A 15,431-nucleotide genomic window follows, 5' to 3' on the forward strand; every position below is an offset into this window, starting at 1 on the left:
GGAGAGTGGAGCGTGGACGTGTGGGGTTGATTGAACTGAGAGTGGAGCGTGAACCAGAACCGGTTCTAGGTCTCCAAGAGGTCAGTTCAATCAATGTAGTTTGCAAAGGAAAAAGGAGAGACAAATAATTGACCCTCCACCCCCAACCCCATTTCCCCAACCCCATTTCCCCAACCCCACACGTCCACGCTCCACTCTCCCGCCCCCCTCCCGACGACCCCATAATGACAAAGCGAAAACAGGTTTTATTGAAAATTTTGCCAATGTATTCTAAATAAAAAACAGATACCTTATTTACATAAGAATTCAGACCCTTTGCTATGAGACTCAAAATTGAGCTAAGGTGCATCCTGGTTTCATTGATCATCCTTGGGATGTTTCTACAACTTGATTGGAGTCCACCTGTGGTAAATCCAATTGATTGGACATGATTTGGAAAGGCATACATCTGTCTATATAAGGTCCCATAGTTGACAGTGCATGTCAGAGCAAAAACCAAGCCATGAGGTCGAAAGAATTGTCCATAGAGCTCCGAGACAGGATTGTGTCAAGGCACAGATCTGGGGAAGGGTACCAAAAAATGTCTGCAGCATTGAAGGTCCCCAAGAACACAGTGGCCTCCATCGTTCTTAAATGGAAGAAGTTTGGAATCACCAAGACTCTTCCTAGAGATGGCCGCCCAGCCAAACTAAGCAATTGGGGGAGAAGGGCCTTGGTCAGGGAGGTGACCAAGAACCCGAAGGACACTCTGACAGAGCTCTAGAGTTCCTCTGTGTAGATGGGAGAACCTTCCAGAAGGAGATCTCTGCAGCACTTCACCAATCAGGCCTTTGTGGTAGAGTGGCCAGACAGAAGCCACTTCTCAGTAAAAGGCACATGACAGTCCATCTAAAGGACTCTTAGACAATGAGAAACAATATTCTCTGGTCTTATGAAACCAAGATTGAACCCTTTGGCCTGAATGCCAAGCTTCACGTCTGGAGGAAACCTGGCACCATCCCTATGGTGAAGCATGGTGGTGGAAGCATCATGCTGGGGGGATGTTTTTCAGCGGCATGGACTGGGAGACTAGTCAGGATCGAGGGAAAGATGAACGCAGCAAAGTACAGCGAGATCCTTGATAAAAACCTGCTCCATAGCGCTCAAGACCTCAGACTGGGGCGAAGGTTCACCTTCCAACAGGACAACGACCCTAAGCACACAGCCAAGACAACGCAGAAGTGGCTTCAGGACAAGTCTCTGAATGTCCTTGAGTGGCCCAGCCAGAGCCCGGACTTGAGTTCGATCGAACATCTCTGGAGACACCTGAAAATAGTTGAGCAGCGACGCTCCCCCTCCAACCTGACAGAGCTTGAGAGGATCTGCAGAGAAGAATAGGAGAAACTCCCCAAATACAGTTGTGCCAAGCTTGTAGCGTGATACCCAGGAAGACTCGAGGCTGTAATCGCTGCCAAAGGTGCTTCAAGAAAGTACTGAGTAAAGGGTCTGAAAACTTAGGTAAATGGGATATTTCGAGGGGGGGTATACATTTGCAAACATTTCTAAAAAACAGTTTTTGTTTTGACATTATGGGGTATTGGGTTTAGATTCATCAGGTGAAAAAAAAAGATGTAATCAATTTTAGAATAAGGCTGTAACGTAACAAAATGTGGAAAAAGTCAAGGGGTCTGAATACTTTTCCGAATACCCTCCCGAACACCCCTTGACTTTTCCCACATTTTATTGTGTTACAGCCTGAATTTAAAATAGATTCAATTGAGATTTATTGGTCACTGGCCTACACACAATACCCCTTAATGTCAAAGTGGAATTGTGTTTTTTTTACATTTTTACAAATCAATTAAAAATTAAAAGCTAAAATATCTTGAGTCAATAAGTATTCAACCCTTTGTCAATGCAAGCTTCAGTCGAGCAGTGAATTTCAAACAGATCCAACCACAAAGACCAGGGAGGTTTTCCAATGCCTCACAAAGAAGGGCACCTATTGCTAGATGGGTATTAATAAATAAAGCAGACATTGAATATCCCTTGGAGCATGGTGAAGTTATTAATTACACTTTTAATGGTCTATCAATACACCCAGTCACTACAAAGATACAGGCGTCCTTCCTAACATAGTTGCCGAATAGGAAGGAAACCGCTCAGGGATATCAATGTTACAGAGTTTAATGGCTGTGATAAGAGAAAACTGAGGATGGAGCAAATACATTGTAGTTACTCCACAATAGTAATCTAATTTACAGGGTGAAAAGAAGGAAGCCTGTACAGAATAAAAATATTACAAAACATGCATCCTGTTTGCAACAAGGCACAAAAGTAATACTGCAAAAAATGTGGCAAAGCAGTTCACTTTTTGTCCTGAATACAAAAGTGTTATGTTTGGGGAAAATCCAATACAACACATTACTGAGTACCAAGCTCCATATTTTCAAGCATAGTGGTGGCTGCATCATGTTATGGGTATGCTTTTAATCATTAAAGACTGGAGAGTTTTTCAGGATAAAAAATAAATGGAATCCTAGAGGAAAACCTGGTTCAGTCTGCTTTCCACCAGACACTGGGAGATTAATTCACCTTTCAGCAGGAGAATAACCTAAAACACAAGGACAAATCTACACTGAAGTTGCTTACCAAGAAGACAGTGAATGTTCCTGAGTGGCCGAGTTACAGTTTTGACTTAAAGCTGCTCGAAAATCTACGGCAAGACCTGAAAATGGTTGTCTAGCAATGATCAACAACCAATTTGACAGAGCATTAAGAATTTTGAAAAAAGTAATGGCCAACTTTTGCAGAATCCAAGTGTGGAAACTTATAGTCTTACCCATAAAGACTCACAGCTGTAATCGCAGCCAAAGGTGCTTCTACAAAGTATTGACTCTGTGAATACTTATATAAATTGGATATTTCTGTATTTCATTTTCAATAGATTAGCAAAAAATTATAAAAACATGTTTTCACTTTGTCATTATGGGGTATTGAATGTAGATGGGTGAGAGAATAAATGTATATTTAATCCATTTTGAATTCAAGCTGTAACACAACAAAATGTGGAATGTGTCAAAGGGTATGAATACTTTCTGAAGGCACTGTAGATCTGTGGACCCAACTTTTTGAATGGCTAACTCAGAATATGAGTTTTCCAAAAGAAGATTGAGGTCAGTACTTTCGGTAGCCTAGATAATGTATTTAGAAATCCCATCATTGGATGGTTTGGTAGTTGGGTAGCTGACCTAAGTTGTAAATATAGAAAAAAGGAGTTGCCTGGTAATGTCTTTCAAATCTTGGAATGTTCTCAAACCATTACTTCCATGATATTGTCAAGGATACAGATTCCACATTTGTACCATTGAGGGGATGCTAAAGACCGCAAGGCATTATTGTTAAATATTGGAGTATGGGCATGCCCTTTTGATTCCCAGTTACATCGTTTTTTCAATATAAATTGTGTGAGCAATTGTTTAAGGGATTTATCAGTGAAGACCACCACTTCCAGAGCAATAGGAGACACCATATTTTTCACTATACTCAGCCAGAAGAATCATGTCTAAACCAATTTAAGAGGGGGCGAAGTGCTAGTGCCTGGAAATAAAATTTTAAGTTTGGTATGGATAGTCCTCTTACGTCTTTCCCTCTTTGTAAGTTTGTTAATTTTATCCCGGATCGCTTAACTGAAATATACATTTTGAAACAGCACAATGCATTTTATCCCAAAAGCCAGAATGGGGACACATGGGGCGTATTGAACTACGGAAATTCAGCCGAGGCAATATTAATTTCGCCAATAGATATTCTGCCAGTTATAGGAACAGGGATGTTAGTCCATCTACTGAGATCAGATTGAGTTGATTAGAGCATTCTGTTAAAGTTTCTGCCAATGGTTTTATCTAAGGAAGGAAATATATCTACTCACAAATATTTAAAATGGGAAACAATTGGGATTCCATAAGTCTTGAGAGGCAGTAGGGCTGATTTGGTTAGATACATTTTATAACTTGAGATGATGCTGAATTTATCTAGAAACTTCAATGCGTTTGGGAGTGATTGAAATACATTGTCTAGATATAGTAAAATAGTGTCTGTGCATAATCAGATGACGTGATCAGCAGATTTGAGGGAAATTGGTGTCATTTCCATTAATTTACGAATTACATTGGCCAGGGGGTCCATTGATAATAAAAATAGCAGAGGAGAAATCGGATTGCCTTGTCTACTGCTTGTAGTGATTCTGAATAAATCCGAGCAGATTCAGGTTCAGAGTGTTTAATAGTCACATGTACAGGGTTGCAGGCGTAATTGCAGGGTACAGTGAAAATATTAGGTTCCGAGCTCCAACAAGCAGGACTAAGTGAAATAAAATAAAGAAAATGGTTAAAAAAATATATAGTACCAGTTAAAAGTTTGGATACACCTACTCATTCAAGGGTTTTTCTTTATTTTTACTATTTTCTACATTGTAGAATAATATTGAAGACATCAAAACTATGAAATAAGACATATGGAATCATGTAGTAAGCAAAAAAGAGTTAATCAAATCAAAATATATTTTCGATTTTCGATTCATCAAAGTAGCCACCCTTTACCTTGATGACAGCTTTTCACACTCTTGGCATTCTCTCAGCCAGCTTCACCTGGAATCATTTTCCAACAGTCTTGAAGGAGTTCCTACATATGCTGAGCACTTGTTGGCTGTTTTTCCTTCACTCTGCGGTCCAACTCATCCCAAACCATCTCAATTTGGTTGAGGTCATTTGATTGTGGAGGCCAGGTCATCTGATGCAGCACTCCATCACTCTCCTTCTTGGTCAAATAGCCCTTACACAGCCTGGAGGTGTGTTGGGTCATTGTCCTGTTGAAAAACAGATAGTTCCACTAACCGCAAACCAGATGGGATGGGGTATCGCTGCAGAATGCTGAGGTAGCCGTGCTGGTTAAGTGTGCCTTGAATTCTAAATAAATCACTGACAGTGTCACCAGCAAAGCACCATCACACCTACTCCTCCATGCTTCACGGTGGGAACCACACATGCAGAGATCATCCGTTCACCTACTCTGCGTCTCACAAAGACACAGCAGTTGGAACCAAAAATCTCAAATTTGAACTCATCAGACCAACGGACAGATTTCCACTGGTCTAATGTCCATTGCTCGTTTTTCTTGGCCCAAGCAAGTCTCTTCTTTGTATTGGTGTCCTTTAGTAGTGGTTTCTTTGCAGTGATTTTACCATGAAGGCCTGATTCACACAGTCTCCCCTGAACAGTTGATGTTGAGATGTGTCTGTTATTTGAACTCTGTGAAGCATTTATTTGGGCTACAATTTCTGAGGCTGGTAACTCTAATGAACTTATCCTCTGCAGCAGAGGTAACTCTGGTTCTTCCTTTCCTGTGGCGGTCCTCATGAGAGCCAGTTTCATCATAGTAGTTGATGATTTTTGCGACTGCACTTGAAGAAACTGTCACGACTGTTGGAAATAGAGGACCAAGGTGCAGCGTTGCGAGCGTACATGTTCCTTTATTAAACAAGACGCCGAACAAAAACAATAAACACTACAAAAACAAACCGTGAAGCTCAAAGGCTATGTGCCCTAAACAAAGTCAACTTCCCACAAAGACAGGTGGGAAAAAAGGCTACCAAAGTATGGTTCCCAATCAGAGACAACGATAGACAGCTGTCCCTGATTGAGAACCATACCTGGCCAAAACATAGAAATAGAAAATCATAGAAACACAAAACATAGAATGTCCACCCCAACTCACGCCCTGACCAACCAAAATAGACATAAAAAGGATCTCTAAGGTCAGGGCGTGGACATAAACTTTCAAAGTTCTTGAAATTTTCCATATTGACTGACTTTCATGTCTTAAAGTAATGATGGACTGTGGTTTCTCTTTGCTTATTTGAGCTGTTTTTACCATAGTATACCATACCAAATAGGGATATCTTCAGTATAGCACCCCTACCTTGTCACAACACAACTGATTGGTTTAAACGCATTAAGAAGGAAATGCATTCCACAAATGTACTTTTAACAAGGCACACCTGTTAATTGAAATGCATTCCAGGTGACAACCTCATGAAGCTGGTTGAGAGAATGCAAAGCTGTCATCAAGGCAAAGGGTGGCTACTTTGAAGAATGTCAAAACACTTTTTTGCTTCTTACATGATTCCATATGTCTTATTTCATAGTTGTGATGTCTTCACTATTATTCTACTATGTAGAACTGTCAGAGTCGTGTGTATAGGTGGCAGGGAAGTCAGGCGCAGGAGAGTCAAATGGAGTGTAATGGAGTCTTTTTAATAGAAGTCCACTAAACATACTCCAAACACTAAATGTACATAAAAAACAAAAGTGGGTACGAGGACCCGTTGCACACCTATACAGACATATATACAACCCTGACATAAAAACAATCTCTGACAAAGACATGAGGGGAAACAGAGGGTTAAATACACAACAGGTAATACATGGGATTGAAACCAGGTGTGTAGGAAGACAAGACAAAACCAATGGAAAATGAAAAATGGATCAATGATGGCTAGAAGACCGGTGATGTCGACCGCCGAACACCGCCCGAACAAGGAGAGGCAACAACTTCGGCAGAAGTCGTGACAAGAACATAGTAAAAATAAAGAAAACCCCTTCAATGAGTAGGTGTGTCCAAACTTTTGACTGGTACTGTATATATACTACCATTCAAAAATTTGGGGTCACTTAGAAATGTCCTTGTTTTTGAAAGAAATGCACATTTTTTGTCCATTGAAATAACATCAAATTGATCAGAAATACCGTGTAGACATTGTTAATGTTGTAAATGACTATTGTATCTGGAAATGGATGATTCTTTAATGGAATATCTACATAGCCATACAGAGGCCCATTATCAGCAACCATCACTCCTGTGTTCCAATGGCACTTTGTGTTAGCTAATTCAAGTTTATCATTTTAAAAGGCTAATTGATCATAAACCCCTTTGCAATTATGTTAGCACAGCTGAAAACTGGTGTCCTGATTAAAGAAGCAATAAAACTGGCTTTCTTTAGACTAGTTGAGTATCTGGAGCATCAGCATTTGTGGGTTCGATTACAGGCTCTAAATAGACAGAAACAAAGAACTTTCTTCTGAAACTCGTCAGTCTATTCTTGTTCTGAGAAATAAAGGCTATTCCATGCAAGAAATTGCAAAGAAACTGAAGATCTCGTACAATGCTGTGTACTACTCCCTTCACAGAACAGCGCAAACTGTCTCTAAGCAGAATAGAAAGAGGAGTGGGATGCCCCGGTGCACAATTGAGCAAGAGGACAAGTACATTAGAGTGTCTAGTTTGAGAAACAGACGCCTCACAAGTCCTCAACAGAACAAATCTAATAAGACCAGTCCTCAACTGGCAGTTTCATTAAACAGTACCTGCAAAACACCAGTCTCAACGTCAACAATGAAGAGGCGACTCCGGGATGCTGGCCTTCTAGGCAGAGTTCCTCTGTCCAGTGTCTGTGTTATTTTGCCCATCTTAATCTTTTGTTTTTATTGGCCAGTCTGAGATATTGCTTTTTCTTTGCAACTCTGCCTTGAAGGCCAAAATCCCGGAGTCGCCGCTTCCCTGTTGACGTTGAGACTGGTGTTTTGCAGGTACTGTTTAATGAAACTGCCAGTTGAGGACTGGTCTTATTAGATTTGTCCTGTATGTCCACAATGGCATTCATAAGCATTTAAGTGCTCTATACTATGTACAAATAAAGAGATAAGAGAGTATGTTCAAGAAGTGAAGTCTATATTCTAAATCATATATTCTAAATCAGATTGGACACCCCGCAAGGGCATCCAATCCGGCCCGTAGGTGGTCTGAGTAAAACATGTATTTATTATTATTGTTATTTTATTTTTTGTCTTCTTTTTTTGTGTGTAGTAAAACAAACTCAATATACTTGTAAATTACTAAAATCAAATCGAAACAGTGTAGATATGATAATGGTTTTTTGACTGTGTCCAGCTTGCTAACAATAACCAAAGTTAAAGCTAGACAGTCAGGGAGTATCGAAAATTCCTAAAACGATTAATAGATGACTATGTTTTGCAAATTCTGTCGGCGAGGAGCAACATTTGATTGACACATATGTTCTAGATACTCTAGACAATAATACATCATGGCCAGTAGGTCAAGTCCTCCCTTGGAGATAAATGCAATAGTGTAAATGGAGGGGGACAGCAATCAACAGGAAGAAACAACAAAAGCAATTGTGTAGTAGCCCATATGGAACACCTCAGTGTATTGTCCATTAATTGGCGTGGTGTGATCACTGTTTTAATGTCCTGAACCATAGGCAATATAATAACAACAAAATCCAATGCTCAGCAAAAATAGTATTAATGTTCCTTGTACCCAATTGGGGAGTGGGGGGGCTGGGTCCTCGTCATTGTCTTATTCTGAGGGCAGAATCATAGCCATAGGCTAGGCTGAGTGATCATGCATGGATAACATACCTGAATATTGAGCCAGTCATGATGGGGTTCCATCTGTCGACTTGTCCCCTTGTGTGTTGGGTTTGATGTGATTCTTAAAGAAGTCTTGACAGTGGAAAACATGTGTATTGTGTTCTGGAAGGTCAAGATGAGTTTTGCCGGGTGGATGAAGCCTCATCTAGCTTGCACAGATTTAGCTTGCGTAGCTTGGAACTCACCTCGTTGTAGGTCGCCCTCTGTTTTAGCAGTTCGGCAGGTCAGTGACTCTTTGACTGTTCTCTCCCTCCACCTCAGGCAGACGTTTTGGCCTGGTCCCAGAGGGAATATGGCCTGGGTGTTTAAAATGGTTTATTTGTGGAGATGTGTGCTGTTTGTTGCTGTTTTCAGCGCTCTGTGTGGTAATAAGTGTGGAAGAAGAGGGGGAATAGGAGGGGGAAGAAGAGGAGGAAGAGAAGACGGGAGGAGAGGAGGAGGAGGGCCCTGCAGTGTGTTATGAGTAAGGAAGAGGAGGTATAGGAGGAGGAGGGACACTCTGTAGTGTGTAATGAATGAGGAAGAGTAGGAATAGGAGGAGGAAGAACTTGTAATGATCAACCCTGTATGTTTTTCCTACAGGGCCGGAATCTGTCCCTGGCGTTTCAGGCTGCAGAGAGCATTGGCATCAAACCCTCCCTGGTGAGTTGGACTGAACAACCAGAGACCAGACAATGCACCAAAGAAGCATAGACACTTTGATCTGGTTTATTGCTAAACAAATGACCTCATTTGATTAACTACAGAATGAATAGCATGCTTTGATTTGGTCATCTACAGAAGCAACATTTGATTAGATGATTGAATTTTATCAAGTGATCGAGTGATCAGCGTCCAATACTGTAGTGCCCTCCAAGCTCGTCAGCAAGCTCGGGACCCTGGGACTGAACTCCTCCCTCTGCAACTGGATCCTGGACTTGCTGATGGGCAGACCCCAGGTGGTGAGGGTAAGCAACAACATCTTCGCCAAGCTGACCCTCAACACGGGGGTGTGTGTTTAGCACCATCGTGTACTCCCTGTTCTCCCACAACTGTGTGGCCACGCACAACTCCAACACCATCATCAAATTTTCTGACGACGGTGGTAGGCCTGATCACTGACAGCGATGAGACCTGGCAGTGGGTTTGGTGGTGCCTGGACAACAATCTCTCCCTCAATGTCAGCAAGACCAAGAAGGAAACAGTGGGGGGAGCATGACCCCCTCCACATCAATAGGGCTGAAGTGGAGAGGGTCAAGAGATTCAAGTTCCTCGGTGTCCAGATAACATGGTTGTAACGGCGCCTCTTCTCCCTCAAGAGACTGAAGAGATTTGTCATGGGCCCACAGATCCTCAAGAAGTTTTACAGCTGCACCATCGTGAGCATCTTGACTAGCTGCATCACTGCCTGGTATGGCAACTTTACCACCCTTGACCGCAAGGCTCTACAGATGGTGGTGCGGACGGCCCATATACATCATTGAGCCAAAGCTACCAGCCATCCAGGACATTTATACCAGGCGTGTCTGTGGAAGGCCCAGAAAATTGCCAAAGACTTCAACCATCCCAGCCATGGACTGTTCTCAGGCTCCAAGACAGCTTCTATCCCTAAGCAATAAGACTGTTGAACAGCAAACCAATGGCTGCCCACCCTCACCCACAGACTATCGTCATTAACTGTACCTGCTCTGGCATTGCGCATGGTGATCTTAGGGTTGAGTGAGGCTGCTCATCCATGGAAACCCATTTCATGAAACTCTCGATGAACAGTTATTGTGCTGACGTTGCTTCCAGAGGCAGTTTGGAACTCAGTAGTGAGTGTTGCAATCGAGGACAGGCGATTTTTAACACGCCACGCGCTTCAACACTCTGTGAGCTTGTGTGGCCTACCACTTTGCAGCTGAGCCGTTGTTGCTCCTAGACATTTCCACTTCACAATAACAGCACTTACAGTTGACAGGGGCAGCTCTAGCAGGGCATAAATTTGACGAACTGAGTTGTTGGAAAGGTGGCATCGTATGACGGTGGTACTTTGAAAGTCACTGAGCTCTTCAGTAAGGCCATTCTACTGCCAATGTTTGTCTATGGAGATTGCATGGCTGTGTGCTTGATTTTATACACCTATCAGCAACAGGTGTGGCTGAAATCCACAAATTTGAAGGGGTGTCCACGTACTTTTGTATATATAGTGTATGTAACTTACACGCGACCTCTCAACGCAGTTTACTGAAGGTAATCTCCATCTTACATTCACGAAATCTCCAATCTAGCTTTGTGCCAAAGGCAGATGCTCAACATATAAAATGCAGCTAGGACTACTCACTGTTAACAAAATGTCTAGTACATTGTGTCCACAAACACGCTTGAGGAAATAGACATTTTGTTCCATGATGTTACAATAACAAAAGCGAGTGCACAGGCTTCACTAGATTCGCAGGGATTTGTTGTACCGGGGCACTATCTCTGCTACTGGTGCTGAGTCACCACTACTAGGCCTATTTGCTTGTCTGGTTGTTAAGTGGAGAATCGGATATGTTCCCTGTGACAAAATCACCACAATAAGTGGGTTATCATAAAGTATAAACAGCCACAACCTTCCAAGATTCCCCTGATAGCCAGGTGCAAGGGGAGAGAAAAGTACCAACAAGCTCAGTCAAAGATAAGCTAAAACAAATGTAATTTTCACGAGACTGTAGTCCAATAATCACATAATATTTTAGGCCTACATTTAAACTAATTTACATCAACGAAATAGCGTGGTGACTTTGACAGAACTTTGAGTTGATTAAATTGTGACAAATACAGTCGTGGCTAAAAGTTTTGAGAATGACACAAATATTAATTTTCACAAAGTCTGCTGCCTCAGTTTGTATGATGGCAATTTGCATATACTCCAGAATGTTATGAAGAGTGATCAGATGAATTGCAATTAATTGCAAAGTCCCTCTTTGCAATGCAAATTAACTGAATCCACACAAAAACAATCCACTGCATTTCAGCCCTGCCACAAAAGGACCAGGTGACATCATGTCAGTGATTCTCTCGTTAACACAATGCTGTGAGTGTTGACGAGGACAAGGCTGGAGATCACTCTGTCATGCTGATTGAGTTCTAATAACAGACTGGAAGCTTCAAAAGTAGGGTGGTTCTTCCTCTGTCAATCATGGTAACCTGCAAGGAAACACGTGCCGTCATCATTGCTTTGCACAAAAAGGGCTTCACAGGCAAGGATATTTCTGCCAGTTGCACCTAAATCAACCATTTACCGGATCATCAAGAACTTCAAGGAGAGCGGTTCAATTGTTGTGAAGAAGGCTTCAGGGCGCCCAAGAAAGTCCAGCAAGCGCCAGGACCATCTCCTAAAGTTGATTCAGCTACGGGATCGGGGCACCACCAGTACAGAGCTTGCTCAGGAATGGCAGCAGGCAGGTGTGAGTGCATCTGCACGCACAGTGAGGCTTAGACTTTTGGAGGATGGCCTGGTGTCAAGAAGGGCAGCAAAGAAGCCACTTCTCTCCATGAAAGACATCAGGGACAGACTGATATTCTGCAAAAGGTACAGGGATTGGACTGCTGAGGACTGGGGTAAAGTCATTTTCTCTGATGAATCCCCTTTCCGATTGTTTGGGGCATCCAGAAAAAAAGCTTGTCCGGAGAAGACAAGGTGAGCGCTACCACCAGTACTGTATCATGCCAACAGTAAAGCATCCTGAGACCATTCATGTGTGGGGTTGCTTCTCAGCCAAGGGAGTGGGCTCACTCACAATTTTGCCTAAGAACACAGCCATGAATAAAGAATGGTACCAACACATCCTCTGATAGCAACTTCTCCCAACCATCAATTAACAGGTGTGCCTTGTTAAAAGTTAATTAACAGGTGTGCCTTGTAAAAAGTTAAAGTTAAGGTAGGGGTGGTATACAGAAGATAGCCCTATTAGGTAAAACACTAAGTCCATATTATGGCAAGAACAGCTCAAATAAGCAAAGAGAAACCACAGTCCATCATTACTTTAAGACATGAAGGTCAGTCAATCCGGAAAATGTCAAGAACTTTGAAAGTTTCTTCAAGTGCAGTCGCAAAAACCATCAAGTGCTATGATGAAACTGGCTCTCATGAGAACCGCCACAGAAAAGGAAGACCCAGAGTTACCTCTGCTGTGTATAAGTTCATTAGAGTTACGAGCCTCGGAAATTGCAGCCCAAATAAATGCTTCACAGAGTTCAAGTAACAAACACACCTCAACATCAACATCAAAGAAAACACACGAAGAAGGGACATGCTTGGCCCAAGAAACACGAGCAATGGACATTAGACCAGTGGAAATCTGTCCTTTGGTCTGATTAATAAAAATTTGCAATTTTTGGTTCCAACCGCCGTATCTTTGTGAGACGCAGAGTAGGTGAGCGGATAAACTCTGCATGTGTGGTTCCCACCGTGAAGCTTGGAGGAGGTGTGATGGTGTGGTGGTGCTTTGCTGGTGACACTGTCAGTGATTTATTTAGAATTCAAGACACATTTAACCAGCATGGCTACCACAGCATTCTGCAGCGATACCCCATCCCATCTGGTTTGCGGTCATTGGAACTATCATTTGTTTTTCAACAGGACAATGACCCAACACACCTCCAGGCTGTATAAGGGCTATTTGACCAAGAAGGAGAGTGATGGAGTGTTGCATCAGATGACCTGGCCTCCACAATCCCCTGACCTCAACCCAATTGAGATGGTTTGGGATGAGTTGGACCGCAGAGGGAAGGAAAAGCAGCCAACAAATGCGCAGCATATGTGGGAACTCCTTCAAGACGGTTGTAAAAGCATTCCATGTGAAGCTGGTTGAGAGAATGCCAAGAGTGTGCAAAGCTGTCATGAATCTCAAATATAAAATATACACTGCTCAAAAAAATAAAGGGAACACTTAAACAACACAATGTAACTCCAAGTCAATCACACTTCTGTGAAATCAAACTGTCCACTTAGGAAGCAACACTGATTGACAATAAATTTCACATGCTGTTGTGCAAATGGAATAGACAAAAGGTGGAAATTATAGGCAATTAGCAAGACACCCCCAAAAAAGGAGTGATTCTGCAGGTGGTGACCACAGACCACTTCTCAGTTCCTATGCTTCCTGGCTGATGTTTTGGTCACTTTTGAATGCTGGCGGTGCTCTCACTCTAGTGGTAGCATGAGACGGAGTCTACAACCCACACAAGTGGCTCAGGTAGTGCAGTTCATCCAGGATGCCACATCAATGCGAGCTGTGGCAAAAAGGTTTGCTGTGTCTGTCAGCGTAGTGTCCAGAGCATGGAGGCGCTACCAGGAGACAGGCCAGTACATCAGGAGACGTGGAGGAGGCCGTAGGAGGGCATCAACCCAGCAGCAGGACCGCTACCTCCGCCTTTGTGCAAGGAGGTGCACTGCCAGAGCCCTGCAAAATGACCTCCAGCAGGCCACAAATGTTCCACCTTTTGTCTATTCCATTTGCACAACAGCATGTGAAATTTATTGTCAATCAGTGTTGCTTCCTAAGTGGACAGTTTGATTTCACAGAAGTGTGATTGACTTGGAGTTACATTGTGTTGTTTAAGTGTTCCCTTTATTTTTTTGAGCAGTGTATTTTGATTTGTTTAACACTTTTTTGGTTTTGTGTTACAGTATTTCATAGTTTTGATGTGTTCACTATTATTCTAGAATGTAGAAAATAGTTTAAAAAAAGAAAAACCCTTGAATGAGTACAGTAACTGTACAGTATCAACCTCAACTACCACTGTATCCCTGCACATATGGTACTGGTACTGACCTTGTAAATAGCGTACATTCTTGTGCGTTTTATTTCTTGTGTGTTATTATTTGAATTTATCTGACCTAGTATTGTTTCCGTGCTCTTTTAAGGATCCTATTCAGGATTTTCTATTTCTTATCTTTGATATTCAACACTGCATTGTTGAGGAAGAGCTTGTAAATAAGTACTGTTTACACCTGTTGTATCCTGTGCAAGCAACAAATTAACATTGATTTGATTTGACATTTCTGATAGAGTTGGTTGAAATGCCTCAAGCATCTGTTCCCACACTGTGTCTATAAAATCTGCAATGTTTTGTTTTACTATTACTATTTTTCATCCATATTACATTAAAAAAATGTATATAAATGTTTTAGATGCAGATGAAACAGGTGTCATTCCACTGGTGCCATTCGTGCTTGATTGACATCTGCATACATGGGTGGCAGGGATCCTCTCTCATGAACAAACTAAATTGGAGCATGAACAAACAATATTTCATGAACAAACAAATCAGAGCATGTTATTGGCCTGTTTGTGTGTGAGTGACATTTGTGCACATATGGGCGTCAGGATCCTTGCTCGTCTTAGGATCCCCACCTCCCCTTACACACACCCCACCTTACCACGGCAGGTCCAACTTGTTCCAGAGACCCATATTCAGAGCCCCTCAAACCCATCATTGACTGCAGCAGTCCTCTCTCTCTCCCTCTGGAGCAAACTGTTATCATGACATGCACAAACCACCCCTGCAGAACTACTCAAGGCATTTACCACTGTCAACACAGGCCTACGCACGCAAACACAGTCACACACACACAAACCAGTGATGTAGAAAACATGAACAGACGTGCTGCGCCTTTTATAAATCTGTCTTTGACCAATCAATAGAAAGCGTAGATGTCAGATTTATATGTTTTATGACGTGAAACCGTATAGACTTGTTTTTTACCTTGGCATTGTCATCTGCCATTGGATTTGCTTCAGTGCAACACCGTTTAAGAAGTTAATATAGTGGCTGTGTCCGAATACCCATACTAGCGTACTACATACATAGGCTACGCATCGTTACATACTATTTAGCACATACCGTTTAGTTAAAAAGTATGCAGTATGCCACGGCCGAAATGCAGTAGCTCAGTAGAATCTTCTGACTGGCTGTTTAGGTAGGGCAGGGCCA

The 15,431-nt window shown here is 42.2% G+C and overlaps 1 protein-coding gene across 3 annotated transcripts in view; it reads left to right on the top strand.

The window, feature by feature from the left end:
* Window positions 1-15,431, top strand: part of LOC129817786 (cytospin-B-like) — a 195,097-nt gene that overhangs the window by 171,369 nt on the left and 8,297 nt on the right. For all 3 annotated transcript variants that reach the window (XM_055873348.1, XM_055873355.1, XM_055873364.1), the window contains one exon: window positions 9,072-9,131. In XM_055873348.1, the coding sequence (XP_055729323.1) occupies window positions 9,072-9,131 (60 nt within the window). The remainder of the gene's footprint in view (window positions 1-9,071; window positions 9,132-15,431) is intronic.

This window comes from Salvelinus fontinalis, chromosome 2 (assembly GCF_029448725.1).
Source record: "Salvelinus fontinalis isolate EN_2023a chromosome 2, ASM2944872v1, whole genome shotgun sequence".
Taxonomy (NCBI): Eukaryota; Metazoa; Chordata; class Actinopteri; order Salmoniformes; family Salmonidae; genus Salvelinus; species Salvelinus fontinalis.